The sequence below is a fragment of the Neoarius graeffei genome, chromosome 18, assembly GCF_027579695.1.
Source record: "Neoarius graeffei isolate fNeoGra1 chromosome 18, fNeoGra1.pri, whole genome shotgun sequence".
NCBI classification, from domain to species: domain Eukaryota; kingdom Metazoa; phylum Chordata; class Actinopteri; order Siluriformes; family Ariidae; genus Neoarius; species Neoarius graeffei.
Window position 1 is genome coordinate 55,027,716 of NC_083586.1, and position 15,322 is coordinate 55,043,037.

General features: G+C 41.5%; 1 protein-coding gene across 4 annotated transcripts in view; it reads right to left on the reverse strand.

Moving 5' to 3' along the window:
• Nucleotides 1–15,322, reverse strand: part of lmo7b (LIM domain 7b) — a 92,499-nt gene that overhangs the window by 4,326 nt on the left and 72,851 nt on the right. For all 4 annotated transcript variants that reach the window (XM_060899017.1, XM_060899019.1, XM_060899018.1 and 1 more), the window contains 2 exons: nt 13,472–13,717; nt 3,022–3,127 (listed from right to left, as the gene is read on the reverse strand). In XM_060899017.1, the coding sequence (XP_060755000.1) occupies nt 3,022–3,127; nt 13,472–13,717 (352 nt within the window). The remainder of the gene's footprint in view (nt 1–3,021; nt 3,128–13,471; nt 13,718–15,322) is intronic.

Below are 15,322 nucleotides of genomic sequence, written 5' to 3' on the forward strand. Positions count from 1 at the left end.
CACTCCGAACACAATATAAGGATCAGATAAACTTGTAACTATGTGACAATCAGAATGCAGTCACAACGTTTGAATCCAATGTGAAAATGTGAATGAAGTCACACACAATCCAATGCAACAGCATCTCATTATCTCTAGCCGCTTTATCCTTCTACAGGGTCGCAGGCAAGCTGGAGCCTATCCCAGCTGACTACGGGCGAAAGGCGGGGTACACCCTGGACAAGTCGCCAGGTCATCACAGGGCTGACACAGACAACCATTCACACCTACGGTCAATTTAGAGTCACCAGTTAACCTAACCTGCATGTCTTTGGACTGTGGGGGAAACCGGAGCACCCAGAGGAAACCCACGTGGACACGGGGAGAACATGCAAACTCCGCACAGAAAGGCCCTCGCCTGCCACGGGGCTCGAACCTGGACCTTCTTGCTGTGAGGCGACAGCGCTAACCTGAACCACTGTGCCGCCACCCAATCCAACAGGTTTTTTTTTTTCTTCTCTGCTTGGGGAGTCACATTGTAAGCAGAATCGTTCAATTCCATCTTTGGTCAAACAACAAGGCAGAAAACAGTTAAACAATGTGAATACACATACACCTGAAACTTCGGCTCACTCACTTGAAAGGTATGCTCACTTGCACTTCTTAAAACACTTGGAACGATACCCACACACAAAATACTATTCTCTCACATGCACCGAAGTGACGAGTCATGGAATCCACGGACACGTCTGCTGAAACGAATCCGAGAAAATCGCAAAAGCATTAATTTATTGAGCATTAATTTATTTAGCATTAATTAATGCTTCTTTTGCGATTTTCTCAGATTCGTTTCGGCAGACATGTGTCTGTGGATTCCATGACTCGACACAGTCACACACTCAATATTCTCTTACATCTCACAGATCTATCCTCTTCTCCACGACAGTTAGTGGTGGCAGCGCTGAAGTCGGATATTTGAGGCTGATGCTTGCAGCCTTTAGCAAAAGCAATGTGCTTGGCACTCTTCATACGAGAGTCCACCATTCTTATCCCCATTGTGCCCAACTTAAGTCTTACAGTATGCCTCGTTGGCATCTTTGGGTACAGCTTTCAGCCACCACGAGTATTTTGCATCTTGCAGCCAGTTATCATTAAATTTACATTTACCCATTGTGGCTCGGACTACCCTCCATCAACAGATCAGGCACCGAGTGGTTGTCAAGCACGCGTGTGTCTAGCAACCGGTGGATTCGGAGCCTGCGCGGTATAATTGTGAGCATCAAAAACGATTAAACTTTTTCCCCATCCAAAGTGTAGAGTGGGGGGAAAAAAGCCCCCCTTAAGGAAAATTCAGTTTTTCTCCAAGTTGAAATGAACCATGTGCTTAGTTTTAATCATAGTTTTTGACAACAGTGACATGAACAATAATGCCACCTAAAGTTTGCCATAAGGTAATACTTTTTTTTTTTTTAACAAAAACAAACATTGTGCCAAAGGGGCCTTTTACCCCCCCCAGTGGGGTAAAAGGCCCCCTGAGGTGGGGCAATAAGCCCCCTCACTCAAAAAAAAGCTGTTTGGATAGCAAAAGTGTTTACTTAAGCCTATAATGTGAAACAAGAAAATATCCCTGAATTAATGAATAGATGCATTATTTTATTATATTTCGCATTTTAATTTCTTTTTTTTTATTTCAATTATTTTTAATATTAAGTTTAAGTTACTTGCTTTACTCAACCAGGTAAGTGAGATGTTATTAAAAACTATGTATCTGCTATTCAGAAATGTACGAAATACAGTAATTATGATAAAAGGAAACGATGCCCCCTGGGGGCCATTTACCCCGCCATTAAGGGGGCGTTTTACCCCACAGACTACACTTTTACAAAAAAGGGTCTTACTTTCAAAATGTGATTCAACTTTTTATACCTAATGTATTTTTAACGTACTGACTTGTCTACTCATACCACATACACAGCTGTGATATCTGACGAAATAGCAGCTATCTAAATACAGTTTTACTGATATCTGAAAATTATCACCATGAAATTTGATTTCTCTCTGCTGCGTTGCTGATATGCGATCCACAGTGGATATTTGTATATCCCCGTTGTCAAGCCAGTCCATAGCAACAATAGAAATGTAACTTTGCGCCATCTGGCGGTTATTTTGGGTAAAACAGGCCGGGGGCGTATTACCCCACAGGGGCGCATTACCCCACTCTACTCTACCACATTTTAATGATATGACTGAGTAAAATCTCCATAAATTTAAGATTGAAAATTTAAGACCACGGGGTTTGAAATTTAAGACTTTTTAATGGCCTTATTTTAGGAAAAGTAAATTTAAGATTAACTTTTTAAGGACCCGCGGCCACCCTGCTGCAATGGAAACCCAGCTACTCACACAAGGAAAGTCTAAGGGCAGCTCCTGAATTCCATCAACACTGATGCTAAATGTTTGCAAAACATCATGAAATCAGTTAAAGATACTACACCTTCAAATCTAATTGGTACTTTCAAAGAGATGGGACTACTTTCAGATCCAGTGTTTCATGGCTCTGATAGCACGATTCCATGAAAGCGAAAGGAACCAGATTTTTTTTAACCTGCACTGCTCCAGTAGTCTAGTGCTGGAACACTGAAGGAGGAAATACAACCTCCATCAAAACCACTTTAATCAGACTCTCTTAAGTTGTAGCTTTGAACTTGCGTTACACGGGTCACGTTATATTCATGTACAAATTTCAACATCTGCCCTCCACGAAACCTCCATTAGAAGCAAGTTGAGTGCTTTCATTTCTCAGTAAAGGAAAATGAGGACATTTCTGTAATAAATCTCTCGCACACTACCGATTCAGTGGAAAGGTTTAAAAATGCTGGAGTATTCCTTTAATTTAGATCATAAATAATGGGTATAGTTCATAAGCATGTTTTACTCATCAGTCCAAGACTTCATTGAGTTTAGAAACATGTTAGCTGCACTATACAGTCAACCAGCTGTTTAGCTGACTTTAGAGAACAGCAGATGTGAAGTGAGGCTCACCTTGGACTCTGTTGTAGCAGGTGTTGCAGAAGAGCTGTCTGTGTCTGACTCGCACCTGAGCGCCAGACTCTGGGTGTGTCCTGAGCCTAGTCCTGCAGCTGACACACTGGGAAACAGAACAGCAAGAGGGGGAGGAAAAGATTTAACAGATGGCTCATGGATCAGTTCATCATGTGTGTTTTTCAGGGGTGCACAGAATATCTTCCCCATCTAGCAAGTGTGCCGCCCAGTGCGAAGCCTGATTAACAAGGCTAGTGAATGGTACCGAAATAAGGAATAACATAACTGGGTGTGCTCTTATCAGAAAATGATCAATGAGGTAGTGCGAGGAGGCTCAAACTTAAGAAAAAGTAATAAATCATTCTTGGCCTTGAGTTAAAGAACAGCAGGTCATACTTTACCCATTTATAGTTACATTAACACTATGTTCACACTGCAAGGCTTAATGCTCAATTCCGATTTTTTTGTGAAATCCGATTTTTTGTGAGGTCGTTCACATTAACAAATATATGCGACTTGTATGTGATCCTCAGCATGAACAAAAAGCGACCTAAAAGTGTCCTGCATGCGCATTGCAGGATACGATGACGGCACACAGTGAGCACGGAAGTAACCTAAAGTTTCCTGTGTATGACAGTAGCCAGCATGGAGTACCTGGCGATGATGCAGTTGTTGCGACAGAGCCAGAACATGCACAATAGCCTGATGTTAAGGAGGAGGTTGAGAAGGAAGAGGGCAAGGGTTTTGGCTCAGGCGTTCTGCGGGGTAGTGACCACAACCTCCGTTCAAAGGAACGCGTGGGTGCGGAGTCGCATTGATGTCATGCGCCATGTTGTAACTTTTGAGAGACCTGCCGCCTACTTCAGTGCAGAATAGTGATGTTTGTGGCTTGTTGAGGACGTGCAAGTCGGATGAATGCGACCTGGCGGTTCAGACTGAAGTCGCATATGAAAAGATCGGATAGGAATCGGAATTAGGACCACATATCCAAACGGCCTGGGTCGGATTTGAAAATCGGATCCGTGTCGTTCATATTGTCAACTAGACAGGGACACTAACGAGTGCAAACCCCGCCTTTTCCCTATTAAAATACATTGGGCGAAAATTTCGAAGTTCTGCCATGACCTTGACCTTTGACCTCCAAAATTTAATGGTTTCCTCCCTGGGTGATTGGCAACACATGTACAAAATTTGGTCCAAATCAATCCATTGGTTCTTGAGATATCTTGCAGACAGACAGACAGACAGACAGACGCAGGTGAAAATAATAACCCCTCCGACTACTGTCGGCGGGGTTAATAAAAGATCGGATACAGGTCACATATGGGCGAAAAAAAAATCGGATTTGAGTCACTTCAGCCTGCAGTGTGAATGTAGTCTAAAAGCATGATTAATGTATTACTTCTAGACAAAAAGACACGCAAGTTATGTCCCCCCCCAAAAAAAAAAAAACAAACAAACAAAAAACCTAAAAGCCCTTTTGTGGACAATTTCATTGTGGGTAATTCACAGAGAGGCAGAACCACAGAGCAGCCATCGCCAGCCGGAAGTGGCGTACAGTCATCGATTCCGGGTGCAAGTAAACAGTGTTCCGTGGGTTGAGATTCCCAGTCAAGTAACTTCAGAACACACTGAATCAATAGATCTAATGGATCTTTATGGCCCATATCCATTTCATGGCATTATGTGCAAGTAGATTTGGTTGTACTTTGGGGTCAGCAGCTTCGCCCGTGAAGCTCGACAGGTTTAGAAAGAGTAGGTCATGTATTTAATATCCTCATGGAGTGTTTTTTTTTTAAAATCATACAAGCATGATAGACAAACTTCATACTTTACACTTTCCTATGTGCCCAGTGCCAAATCTAGCTCTTAAATTACCTAAATTAGATGAAATATAAAACTTGTCACCTTACTTGGTCACACTGAAGCATGCACTTCCACGTTCATAAAAGCCCATTCACATGCCTTGTGTCTGAAATTGCTCCCTACTCAGTATATAGTGAGGATGCCATTTTGTAGTACTGTCCAAAATGATTACACCCTATATATAGTGCACGAAAGTGATTTCAGACACAGGAATGGTAACAGCATGATGACTTTCGCTCTGTTTCTTTTTTGCAGTGTGAACACCCACTGTAAACAGGTTAAAGTTACCCTGTCCACACTAGGGATTTTGTACCGATACGATACTACTTTCGTACCGCAACACCTGTCCACACTAGCAACTATACCGGTACTGTAGCGGTATAACTATCGGTACGAAACCCACAAATGTATGGGTTTCGTACCGGTACAGTATCGGTGCTGTAGCGCTTCGCTGTAGTGTGGACAGATGAAGCAGCTCTGTATCGATACAAATATAATGCGCAAGTGCAATGAACCATTCCTACGTCTTCCGGGTTATTCATACAATACAATATGCACGTGCTTTCCAGCTGTAAATAAAACGTCAAAATGGCTCAAAACGACCGTGGAGCTACATGGAGCAAAGAAAGGGGGGAGAAAGGGAGAGGAAGAAAGGAGGAACAGAGGAAAAGGGAGAGAAAGGGAGAGGAAGAAAGGAGGAACAGAGGAAAAGGGAGAGAAAGGGAGGGGAAGAGAAGGGGAGAAAGGGAGATTCGTTTTCTTTGTTTCTTTCTCAACTGCCTCGCACGTTTTATACGATTCGACTGAATAAAATGACCACCAGAAATACAGACTGTACATTGACAAAAAGCACACGCACGTTGTTTCATCCGCCATATTCTCGGAAGGAAGTTACTCAGTAACCATGGAAACATTTCACACACGCGCATTTCAACTTGCGTGAAAGAAAACTGCAAGCATTTCTCGCTAGTGTGGACAGATGCACTAAACTGTACCGGTATACTTTGTATCGATACAGTTATACCACTTTCGTCCCGGTACAAGTGTGAACACAGCATAAGTCCAACATCCCATTAGGGAATATAGGGATATTTGGAGGTAAAACTTGAGATGGCACATTGATTATGCTCTTCAGATGATTCATTTTATGATTCAGAACAGCGATTCGGTTCAATCTTGAGAACTGCGACACTGATGAACGGTACCTCTTTTTTTAATTTCAACTCGATCCAGCCAAAGATCAGCTCAAGTAAGTGTAAATATTTCTTATGAGCAGATCGGTTGATAATGTGTCATCTTGGACTGCGTTTGCAACACACAGGGTCGGTGACCAGTCCACTGTGGCCCAGACAAGCCAACGACTGCGTGTCACTACCAGTGCTGTGAAGGAGGCAACATGTCGCTGACCACCCACATGCAATGAACCGGTGCTACAGGTGCTCTAGCCCCTGCCCCTTTTCTGTTTGCTGTCCAAAGTGCCCTTTTCATAGGGACTGTTGTGTTTTGTTTTTTTAATATTTGTAAAAGACAAAGTTAGCTCCAACATATATTCTCTACTTTGACAATATATGAAATTATAGATTTATAAAATAACGTTTTTCTATGTAAATGCAGGCATCAATCCATGACGTCATGCATTCAGTGAGCCTCTGTGCAGAAAGCGCATGCAGGTGGTTGACAGTGGGAGACAGTGCGAAGAACGGCATGGTAAGGTCACACTGAAAGTCTCCTTTCATTTCTTATCTGAACATGCAATATTGTGCAGCTTAGAACACAACAGTAAATGCGTAGGGTTGTTTATCATTTAATGAAGCCGCCGAGGCTATATTTAAACCGTTTGCTCCATCCATTTCATTAACGTGGCAGATTCGGAAACTTTAGTTTGAACGACGGCGTTAATAACATTCTAGCAGCTTCGAAAACTTAAGGCTGAATGACGACATCCACAACATTCTAGGCTGTCAGACCTTCTTCTGCTGGCAATTGAGAAAGATATCCATATTGAATACAGTGTTGTCAGACATTTTCAAGAACATGGTAAACCGAAGACTGCTGCTTTGAAGAATACTGCAGCATTTAGATGGATCTCACTCACACACAATGTTCAGTTGCAATTGAAATTTAGTTTTGAATAAAGTTAACTTGTGTGAAAAATTTGTTCCAAGTGCCCTTTTTTGAATGTTGAGCCCCTGCGCCTCCAAAGGTCTTTGCACGGCCCTGTCGCTGACCATGCCTGACTGGCAGAGCAGTGACTTAAAACTCACTTGACAAGAGCTTATGACAAACGTTACATGGCGGAACCCCTGGTATCATACGTGATCTTTTGAAACTGCTAGTAATTAAAACTCACTACTACAGGTACAATAAGTGTTGAGCAGCCACAAAAAAGGCAATTGAAATGAGTTTTTTTTTCGGGGATAAGAGCCTTACACCAGAGGAGAACTGTCAGGGCCTTTAAAGAAGGCCCAAACATATCAGCATTTCAACCCCCCCATTCTTTAATTCCTTCACAATTTCATTATAATTCTCCAATTTTAACTTGGCCTCATTTTCTATCAAATTTGCTTCAGAAACAAAAGGGTTAGTGTCCTGAAAACATTAAAAAGAGTTATCCAATGAGATTTGTTTGTTGCCTCTAGGCTGAGAAGAGTTTAGAGCTGCTCACTCATTGGTTACGACTTCATTGCCAGGACAGAAGGCCATGGCAGTGTGCGTTTATGTCGGAAGTGACCGATGAATTAGCCAACCAGATTTATAATGGGAGGGACCAAAGATTTATCATCCTAGGCCTTCGAAAGCAAATGCGAGCTTAACCTCAAGTCAGTGCTGCAGTGAAATCCCCTTCCAGCCGGTGTAGCATTCATTAGTAGTGCCAGCGAATGCTAATAAAATGGTCATGCCGGTGCTATTGAGGGCAAATAGCACAGACTAACGACTGAGAAACTAAGATTTCTGTCTCCAGACTCTTGCACGCTCAACAGTATTTTTCACTACAACTCAAGTATTCATTTCCCTATGCAATTCACAGGAGTTACTTTTAACCCTTTGATGCACAACCTGGGTCAAAAGTGACTCAGCTGAGTTTTTATTTAAGCTGGGTTTGCTAAGCTTGTGCATCAAAGGGTTAAAGTCAACACTGACCGCTACACACAACAGAGCGACCTGATGCTAATCCCTTATGAAAGCCTTTGCCCTGTTGCTTTTTTGGTGTCTGGCTAAGTTTTGGCTGAGCCCAAGTCCCAGCTCCAATAGCAACGCTTAACATTTCTGTAAGGCAATGGCAAACCTCTTCACAACAAGCATATACATGTTTATAAAATCTGCATCTGTAACAGATGCCTCAAGTATTCGTACGAGTGCAAAAATAAAACCCTGATCTGAATTTAGTTGCGGAAGTCAGAGCTGCTATTAGAGAAAATTCAATTCAGAGCTGCGGTAGAATTTCATTTAAAATGATGGAATGTTTAGCTAGAAGTGCAATAAGGTTCTGATAAAGTGAGTGAGCACTGAAAACACTTCCTGACATTGTCTTTACAGTGATGTGATGCACATTGGAGAAGTATCACGTTGCTCTGTGGTCCTGATTCTGGCAGGATTATTTGTGCAAGATCATGTGTAGTTCAGGGAGGTGGGGAGGTTTAGAATTGAAGTGTCGATCCATCCAGCCAAGACTGACTTTCAAAGCAGCTGGAGTGACCACAATGCCAACCTACCGACTCCTAATCAGTTTGGGGGGGGCACATCTGAAGTGAGATGAAATGGACCAAGGCTAAAGATCATCTCATACCCATAAGGACACTGTACAAGTCTCCACTGAGACATGAACAATGGAGCCATAAACAGCATTGTTAAGAAATCCAAACCTCAAACCTTTTCGTCCTCATCAAAACCAGTACATCCTGCACCCCAGAGAGAGACAGCAGCCATTATGACGAGATTCAGCAGTGTTTGTGCAGTGTGTGAGAGAGAGACTTGGAGCAAGACAGCATGGAACCCGTGGAAAGTAAAGTCTTGTGATTGCACCAGATCTCTGATTAGCAGACTTCCCCAGGAACAGAAAGCATAGGTGACCCATTAATGTGCACGAGTTCACACTGAGGCAACCAGACCACATGCAAATCTTGAGGCCAGAAAGTAATTTCACGGACATTTAATTCTGTGAATCGACAGGATATTCATTTTTCATGTCATGTCTGATCAACACCGGTTACTTTGAGAAAGTAAGGGTTAACAATTAAGGAAACCGACAAGCAAGCGTTCAAATAAGTGTCTACTTTTCTTGAAGTGTAATACGGTTAATTAGCACAAGGCTTCAGGAAAAGTAACCAGGTCTTGAACACACTTCAGAGCTCAAAAAAAAAAAAAACCATCTTTACAGGCTACTGTCAAATTTAAAAGGACTTGAATTTTAATAAGCTGAAAATACAAAATGCTCAAATGGAGTCCGTTTTTACTTTCGCAAGCTGTAAACATCAGCAGCCGCTATAATGAGCACAAGTTTGTGATGCAGTGTTCTCCAAAATATTTTAGTCATGTTTTAGAGTTCTAAACCAAGCCGAGATCATAGTTTCGCATTTCCAAATGTCAAGAATAATTGGCATGGCGAGTACAGATTTCAATTGGGCTCTTGTATGCTCAACATAACATTTTATCCACATTCACAGACCCTGATTGGCTACTCTACTACTAGGCCATCAGCTCATGTACTGTGAGCAGAGAAAAACAAAAATGGCAGAGCGTGCTACTGAACCAATAGAGGACAAAAAAAAAACTACTTGAAAACAAAACCCCAAAAATCAAGTACTTAAAAGAACCAGAAATGGCGAAAAAAAAAAAAGTCCACCCCAATATCTCCTGTTCCACTCTCCAGCCCAGCTGGTGGCAGTAATGCACCTTTAAGCTGATTTGCCAACTGCCAAAAAACTCTAAAGCAAAAAAAAAAAAAAAAAGTATTAGATGTCAGAACATTTCAAGTATAGCATTTTTCACAAATTGCTCCCGTCATTTCGCTGGTTTGTTTACATTCTAAGCAAAAATGATTTTGTTGGATGTTTTGTACAGAGTTGATCAAATTTGCAAAAAATAAAAAAAATGCTGTCTCAGAATCCCATTGAATGTGGATAAAACCGTTATTCCACTCAATCTTGTCGTACACGGCTTATAGCCAACTCGGTGCTACTGTATGTGCTTCGCCAGCCATCAGCTCATGTACGACTCGATTTCGTGGAATAACTTGATTGAGAGCAAGAACGATCACATTTCATCTACAAATGAAGTGATTAAAAGTGTAATAAATTCCAACAGTCACAAAAAAAGATCTTCCTATCTAATACTAATGAAAGCCTTGTGTTTTGACATGAATGGAAGCGCTAAACATGTTGACCAGCACGGATTGAATCATGAGGCATTGAGATTCTCACTCTTAATCATAACGTCCTGCTTCTCAAGTCTGCATGTGATCCGATTCCCAACAATTATGATCACTTAGTGAGTTTTCAAGATAAGTCAGCCAGCCCAGGTGCAGGTCAGTAGATTATCAGGTGACCTCCAGGCTCACCTTAAAGCACCCGACATGAAAGGAAAGGTCCAGAGACTCGATGACCATGGCCGGGCCCTTGGCCAGCAGCTGTTCACAGTAGGAGCACTGTCGCCTGCGGCTCACCAGCCTACAGGACACGGCAAAGTGTCTCAAAACGTTCAAGATGTTTACTAGCCCATTCATCTCAACTTACCTTCAGTGAAAAGGTGTGCAAATTTTTTTTTTTTTAAACAGCGACAATTTCTTAAGGACAAATTTTCCACCTCTGCACCCAGTGTTTATGAAAAACATAACTAAACTTTCAGACCATATGACTATACAGTAAAATTTTTTTGCTTTTAACAGGGAACTGAAGTCATTAAACTTGCTTTATTTCTTAACTAACGTTATTCAATTATGTTTCCAGTTTTATTAACCTTATATCATGACTTATTGGCATATTCAATTACACTCTGCCTTTTTGGGTTTTAGCCATGAACGTAGTTCGTATAGTCCACGGCAGGCGTCACTTATCCGCACGATCTTCACGAGACTTGAAACGTCAAGTGTCAGCGCCACCATTTTGAAAACTTTACACAGCAGCCAGATCACCATATTCCAATTTAGATTAATTGAGATTTGCCAGCTTCATCAGGTGATTGAGATTATTCCATACGACTTCGAACCAATGTGGAGTACAGAAGAGCCGGAAAGACGGCAGGATAAGAACTAATCTGTCGCACTGGTATTTACATCATTCCTGTCACACAATTAAAACGTGCCAGATCAGGCAGCTGGTGGGCTTTCAAAAATAAATACATGCATGCATTTTTGTGATACATTATACTGAGCGCATTTCCCATAATCCTCACTAAGGTTTCGGACAGCACTACAAAATAGCGTCCCCACTATATAGTGAGTGGGGAGCGATTTCGGACACAGGGAAAACTTCTGGCTTGATTAAGTCAGCATTTGAAAGAGGGCGTGCGCATCTTGACAGCGTTGGCAGATGTTGGTCACTTTGATTTCCACTGTACGTTTGACTCCAGTCTGAAGATTCTCAGTCATCCAGGTACATACAGTAGTAATCTGTGGTTGATTGAAGAGAGCAACTGGACTTGCTTGAAGATTCTTGAAAACATTTTCAAGAATCTTCAAGCAAGTCCAGTTGCTCTCTTCAACCAACCACAGATTACCATGTACCTGGATGACTGAGAATCTTCAGACATGTTTCTACGCACTTTGGGATGAGTTCCCTTCGACTGGTGCGGGAGTATGAGAGGACTTCCAGAAAACTGGCAGACATCTTAGCCAGAGAGGATCGTTCATTTGTGTCAACCTGGAATGACCATCACTGAACAGAGGTGGGTGTCCAAGACATCCTTTATCAGCCACCTACAATGCAGCCATCAGAATTCTGATTCTATAATCCATGAGAGGATAAATGCCTGATACTCCCTATTAGTCAGACAGAACTGAGGAAGCCTTTCAGATGAGAGGTGAAATGTTTTCAAGAATCTTCAAGCAAGTCCAGTTGCTCTCTTCTACCAACCACAGTTTGACTTCAGTCCTACAATGTCTCGCACAGGTCTCAGCAATCTCGTTTACAGCCATTGCTTTGACATATGGACTGATTACGTAGCATATTTCAAACACCAACTTATTATAGTGGGTGACAAAATGGCCATCAAAAATGCATTCCTATATTTAATAAAATGAGAACTTGATTTTTGACAAGTTTGCCTTCAGTTCCCCTTAAATGGTCTTGGTGAAACAATGAAAAAACATCAAGTGCTTTTAAGTCTTCATATTTCATCCATCAGCAGTTCTCAAAGAAAATTTCCCTTTTTGTTACCAGGATGAAAGTTAAAGTTTTTATAGTTACCAGTGTTGGACTGGACTTAAACCAAAACCTCATTAACTAAATAAAAAAAGTAGCTTCAATTTTTACCAGCACATCAGCAATGCAGTAGCTCTCACAGCCATAGCATGAGAAACCAGACTTATTGTGAGCCAAGTTGCTCTTCAAATTGCTCCCATGATCTTCTGAACAAAACCAAATCAAAAACCATTAAAAACTGGAGTAGTAATTCTCCTGCAAGTTCGTTAACCAGCCTAATTAGCAACTTAATGAGAAAGCACAACCAGGGAGTAGCTTTTGTGCATACTGATTAGATCTTTGAAACAAACGAACAAAAAAAAAAAAAAATTAAAATCCATTAAACTCCGGGAGGAGTAGCAATTTGTGAATTGTGGACAGACGCCACGTGATTAGCTCACCAGCCTATGGCCGTGTGAGTCAACAAACACGGGGAACCTTTCTACTCAAATAAGATCAACTGTGCTACTGCTCACTTGCACATCCCCCCCCCCCCTCGCTTATATCAGAACACAAGCAATCAAAGGAAGAGGACATTTATGAATGTTGACTTCAACAAATAATTAAACCTGAAACAAGTAAAGAGCAGTGTTCTCCCCAGGGGTTTCAAATAGCATCCTGGTAAACTGTCATTTTGAAATGGCATCAAAATCCACCCCGTTTCTCATAAATACATTGTCAGTAAAACAGGAAGTTGATGTGCGACAGACCTGAGAGCGGTATACACGGTATAGAACCCCAAGCTGAAGCTTGGTACCAAATATCCAGCAGTTGTGATTTGTAGTTGCTGAGAAAAGTGTTGTGAAAATTTGGTAAATCCACGCTATACAAATTTCGTAAATACATCAGTAAACAGGAAGTTGATGTGCAACAGACCTGAAAATGGTATACATGGTATAGAACCCCAAGTTGAAGTTTGGTACCAAATACCAAGTGGCTATGACTTGTGGCTGGTGAGAAAAAGGGCGTTTTGGACAGAGGTAAAACAGTATACCCACCTCCTTCAGAGCAGGGGTATATGTAAATATCCAAACTCTAATACACTTAACTAATAAGTCTAATATTTGAATCATTAGATTATGTACTAAAGCATCTATGAAATTTGTATTACGGTTAGAGCGCCCAAGCTGCAAACATTTTGAAAACCCTTGCCATTTCCTGTCCAGTCCACCACCCATACTCCATACCTGTCAGGCTGCTGTGAACGGTTATACGCCTCCTCAGCATCAGATACAGGGGACATGGGAGACTGAGACCAGGAGCTCTGCCTTAAAGCGTTGGAGAAAATGGCAGCTCCAGGGCCCAGGCTGCAGCGGCCTGAGTATCCTCGGTAAGGAGTGATGCTGCTCAGGCTGGAGAGGGGCTGAGATGAGCTGGAGAACTGTTTCGATGAGGAGCTGCTGATCGTGTGGACGTTGTCCAGAGACTCGTGTCTGAAATTAAACCACGAAGGACAAACAGCATTCAGATCAATGCTTTAAGACAATTTATACCACGATGGCAAGACTGCAGCTAATTTGTGCCCAAGAGCTACACAAAGGCAAAAGGAGACTCGTTCATGTATGAAACAAAAGTCAGTTCAGCTCAAGTAATTAGATTAAGGTGAGCAAGAGTGATTTTTTTTTTTTTTTACCGCCATGCCAGCACCTGAGGCTATATCACAGAAAGAACATTTCTAAAAAGGTAGTACACTTGATAAAGTTATATAAAGAAAACTAAATACCATACTTTTAAAAACATGAGAAATTAAGACTGTGGTGGCACACGCAAACATCCAAAGTATTTTGGGAGTAAAAACATGCCCTTGTGGCATTTAGACCAGGATAGCAAAGTAAAATATGCTTGATCAATTAGATTAGAAGATGAAATCATACAAGTGCTAACATGAACAGCACCGAGATATTGCTATGTAAATATATACAGTAGGTGTGCAAAAGTTTGCATCCCCCAGTGTTTTCTGTGAGCAGAAATCTCCCTTTATTTTTATATTTTATCCATAAAATTCAAAGAACTTAAAGCTGAAATACTTTGCAGGGTTACCTATAATAGGACAAAAATCAAACAGTCTGAAGAGACCGTTTATATAGACAAGGATGGACAGTTAATTTGCGCTAGCGCAAATTAACTGTTACTCTTATTCGATCTTTCTACTTAACATTTTTTTTAGGATGCTATTCCTCCCTCAGTTTTCAACACCAAATTTCACATGAATACCTCTGGGCTGAATTACATGGCTATGACTTTTGGTGCTCATCTGAGTCACTGAACCAGAATGATCCATCAAAACAGGCTTTCCCCCCAAAATCGCTTAACTGTCAATTTCCATGGTTTACTTCACTATTTATTTTGTTCAGGGCAGCACTTTCTCACAGAGTCATTCTCCATCTCTTACCGTTCCAGCTCTATAGGATACAGTGACCAGACATCCTGGTTTGTAAGAGCCAGTTCAAGTTACTGACTTTAGAAATTAAACTAGATGGAGACCGTCTAAAGACGTCAGGATGCATAGTCCTGTATTACTTTCAAAAGCCCAACACAACTCATTCAACGACATTTCAACAAAAATGAACAAAGCTACACACACCATGCTACACTGACTAACAAAATCTCATTCAGTAACTTATCTCCTCAATGAAACGGCTTTAATTCTGATTGTATAACAGAGGTGCCTACACTACGTCGATTTACAAACTGAGAAGAGAGGGACTGCTGGGTTTGTTGTTGCTGACTTGGTCATAAAATTTTAATTTATTAGGAATTACGGTCTGACTATAAAAGTAATTTGAAATATATATTACGCTGATTCTCACTCCGCCACATTTCTATTTTAAAAAAATAAATAAAAAAGGTACATGCTGATCCCCCCACCACTACCACTTTGATGCGCTGTACTAGCATGACAGCTAACCTCTGCTAGTGACTCTCAGAAGAGCAGGAAATCTCATCTCTAGCTGCTTTATCCTGTTCTACAGGGTCGCAGGCAAGCTGGAGCCTATCCCAGCTGACTACGGGCGAAAGGCGGGGTACACCCTGGACAA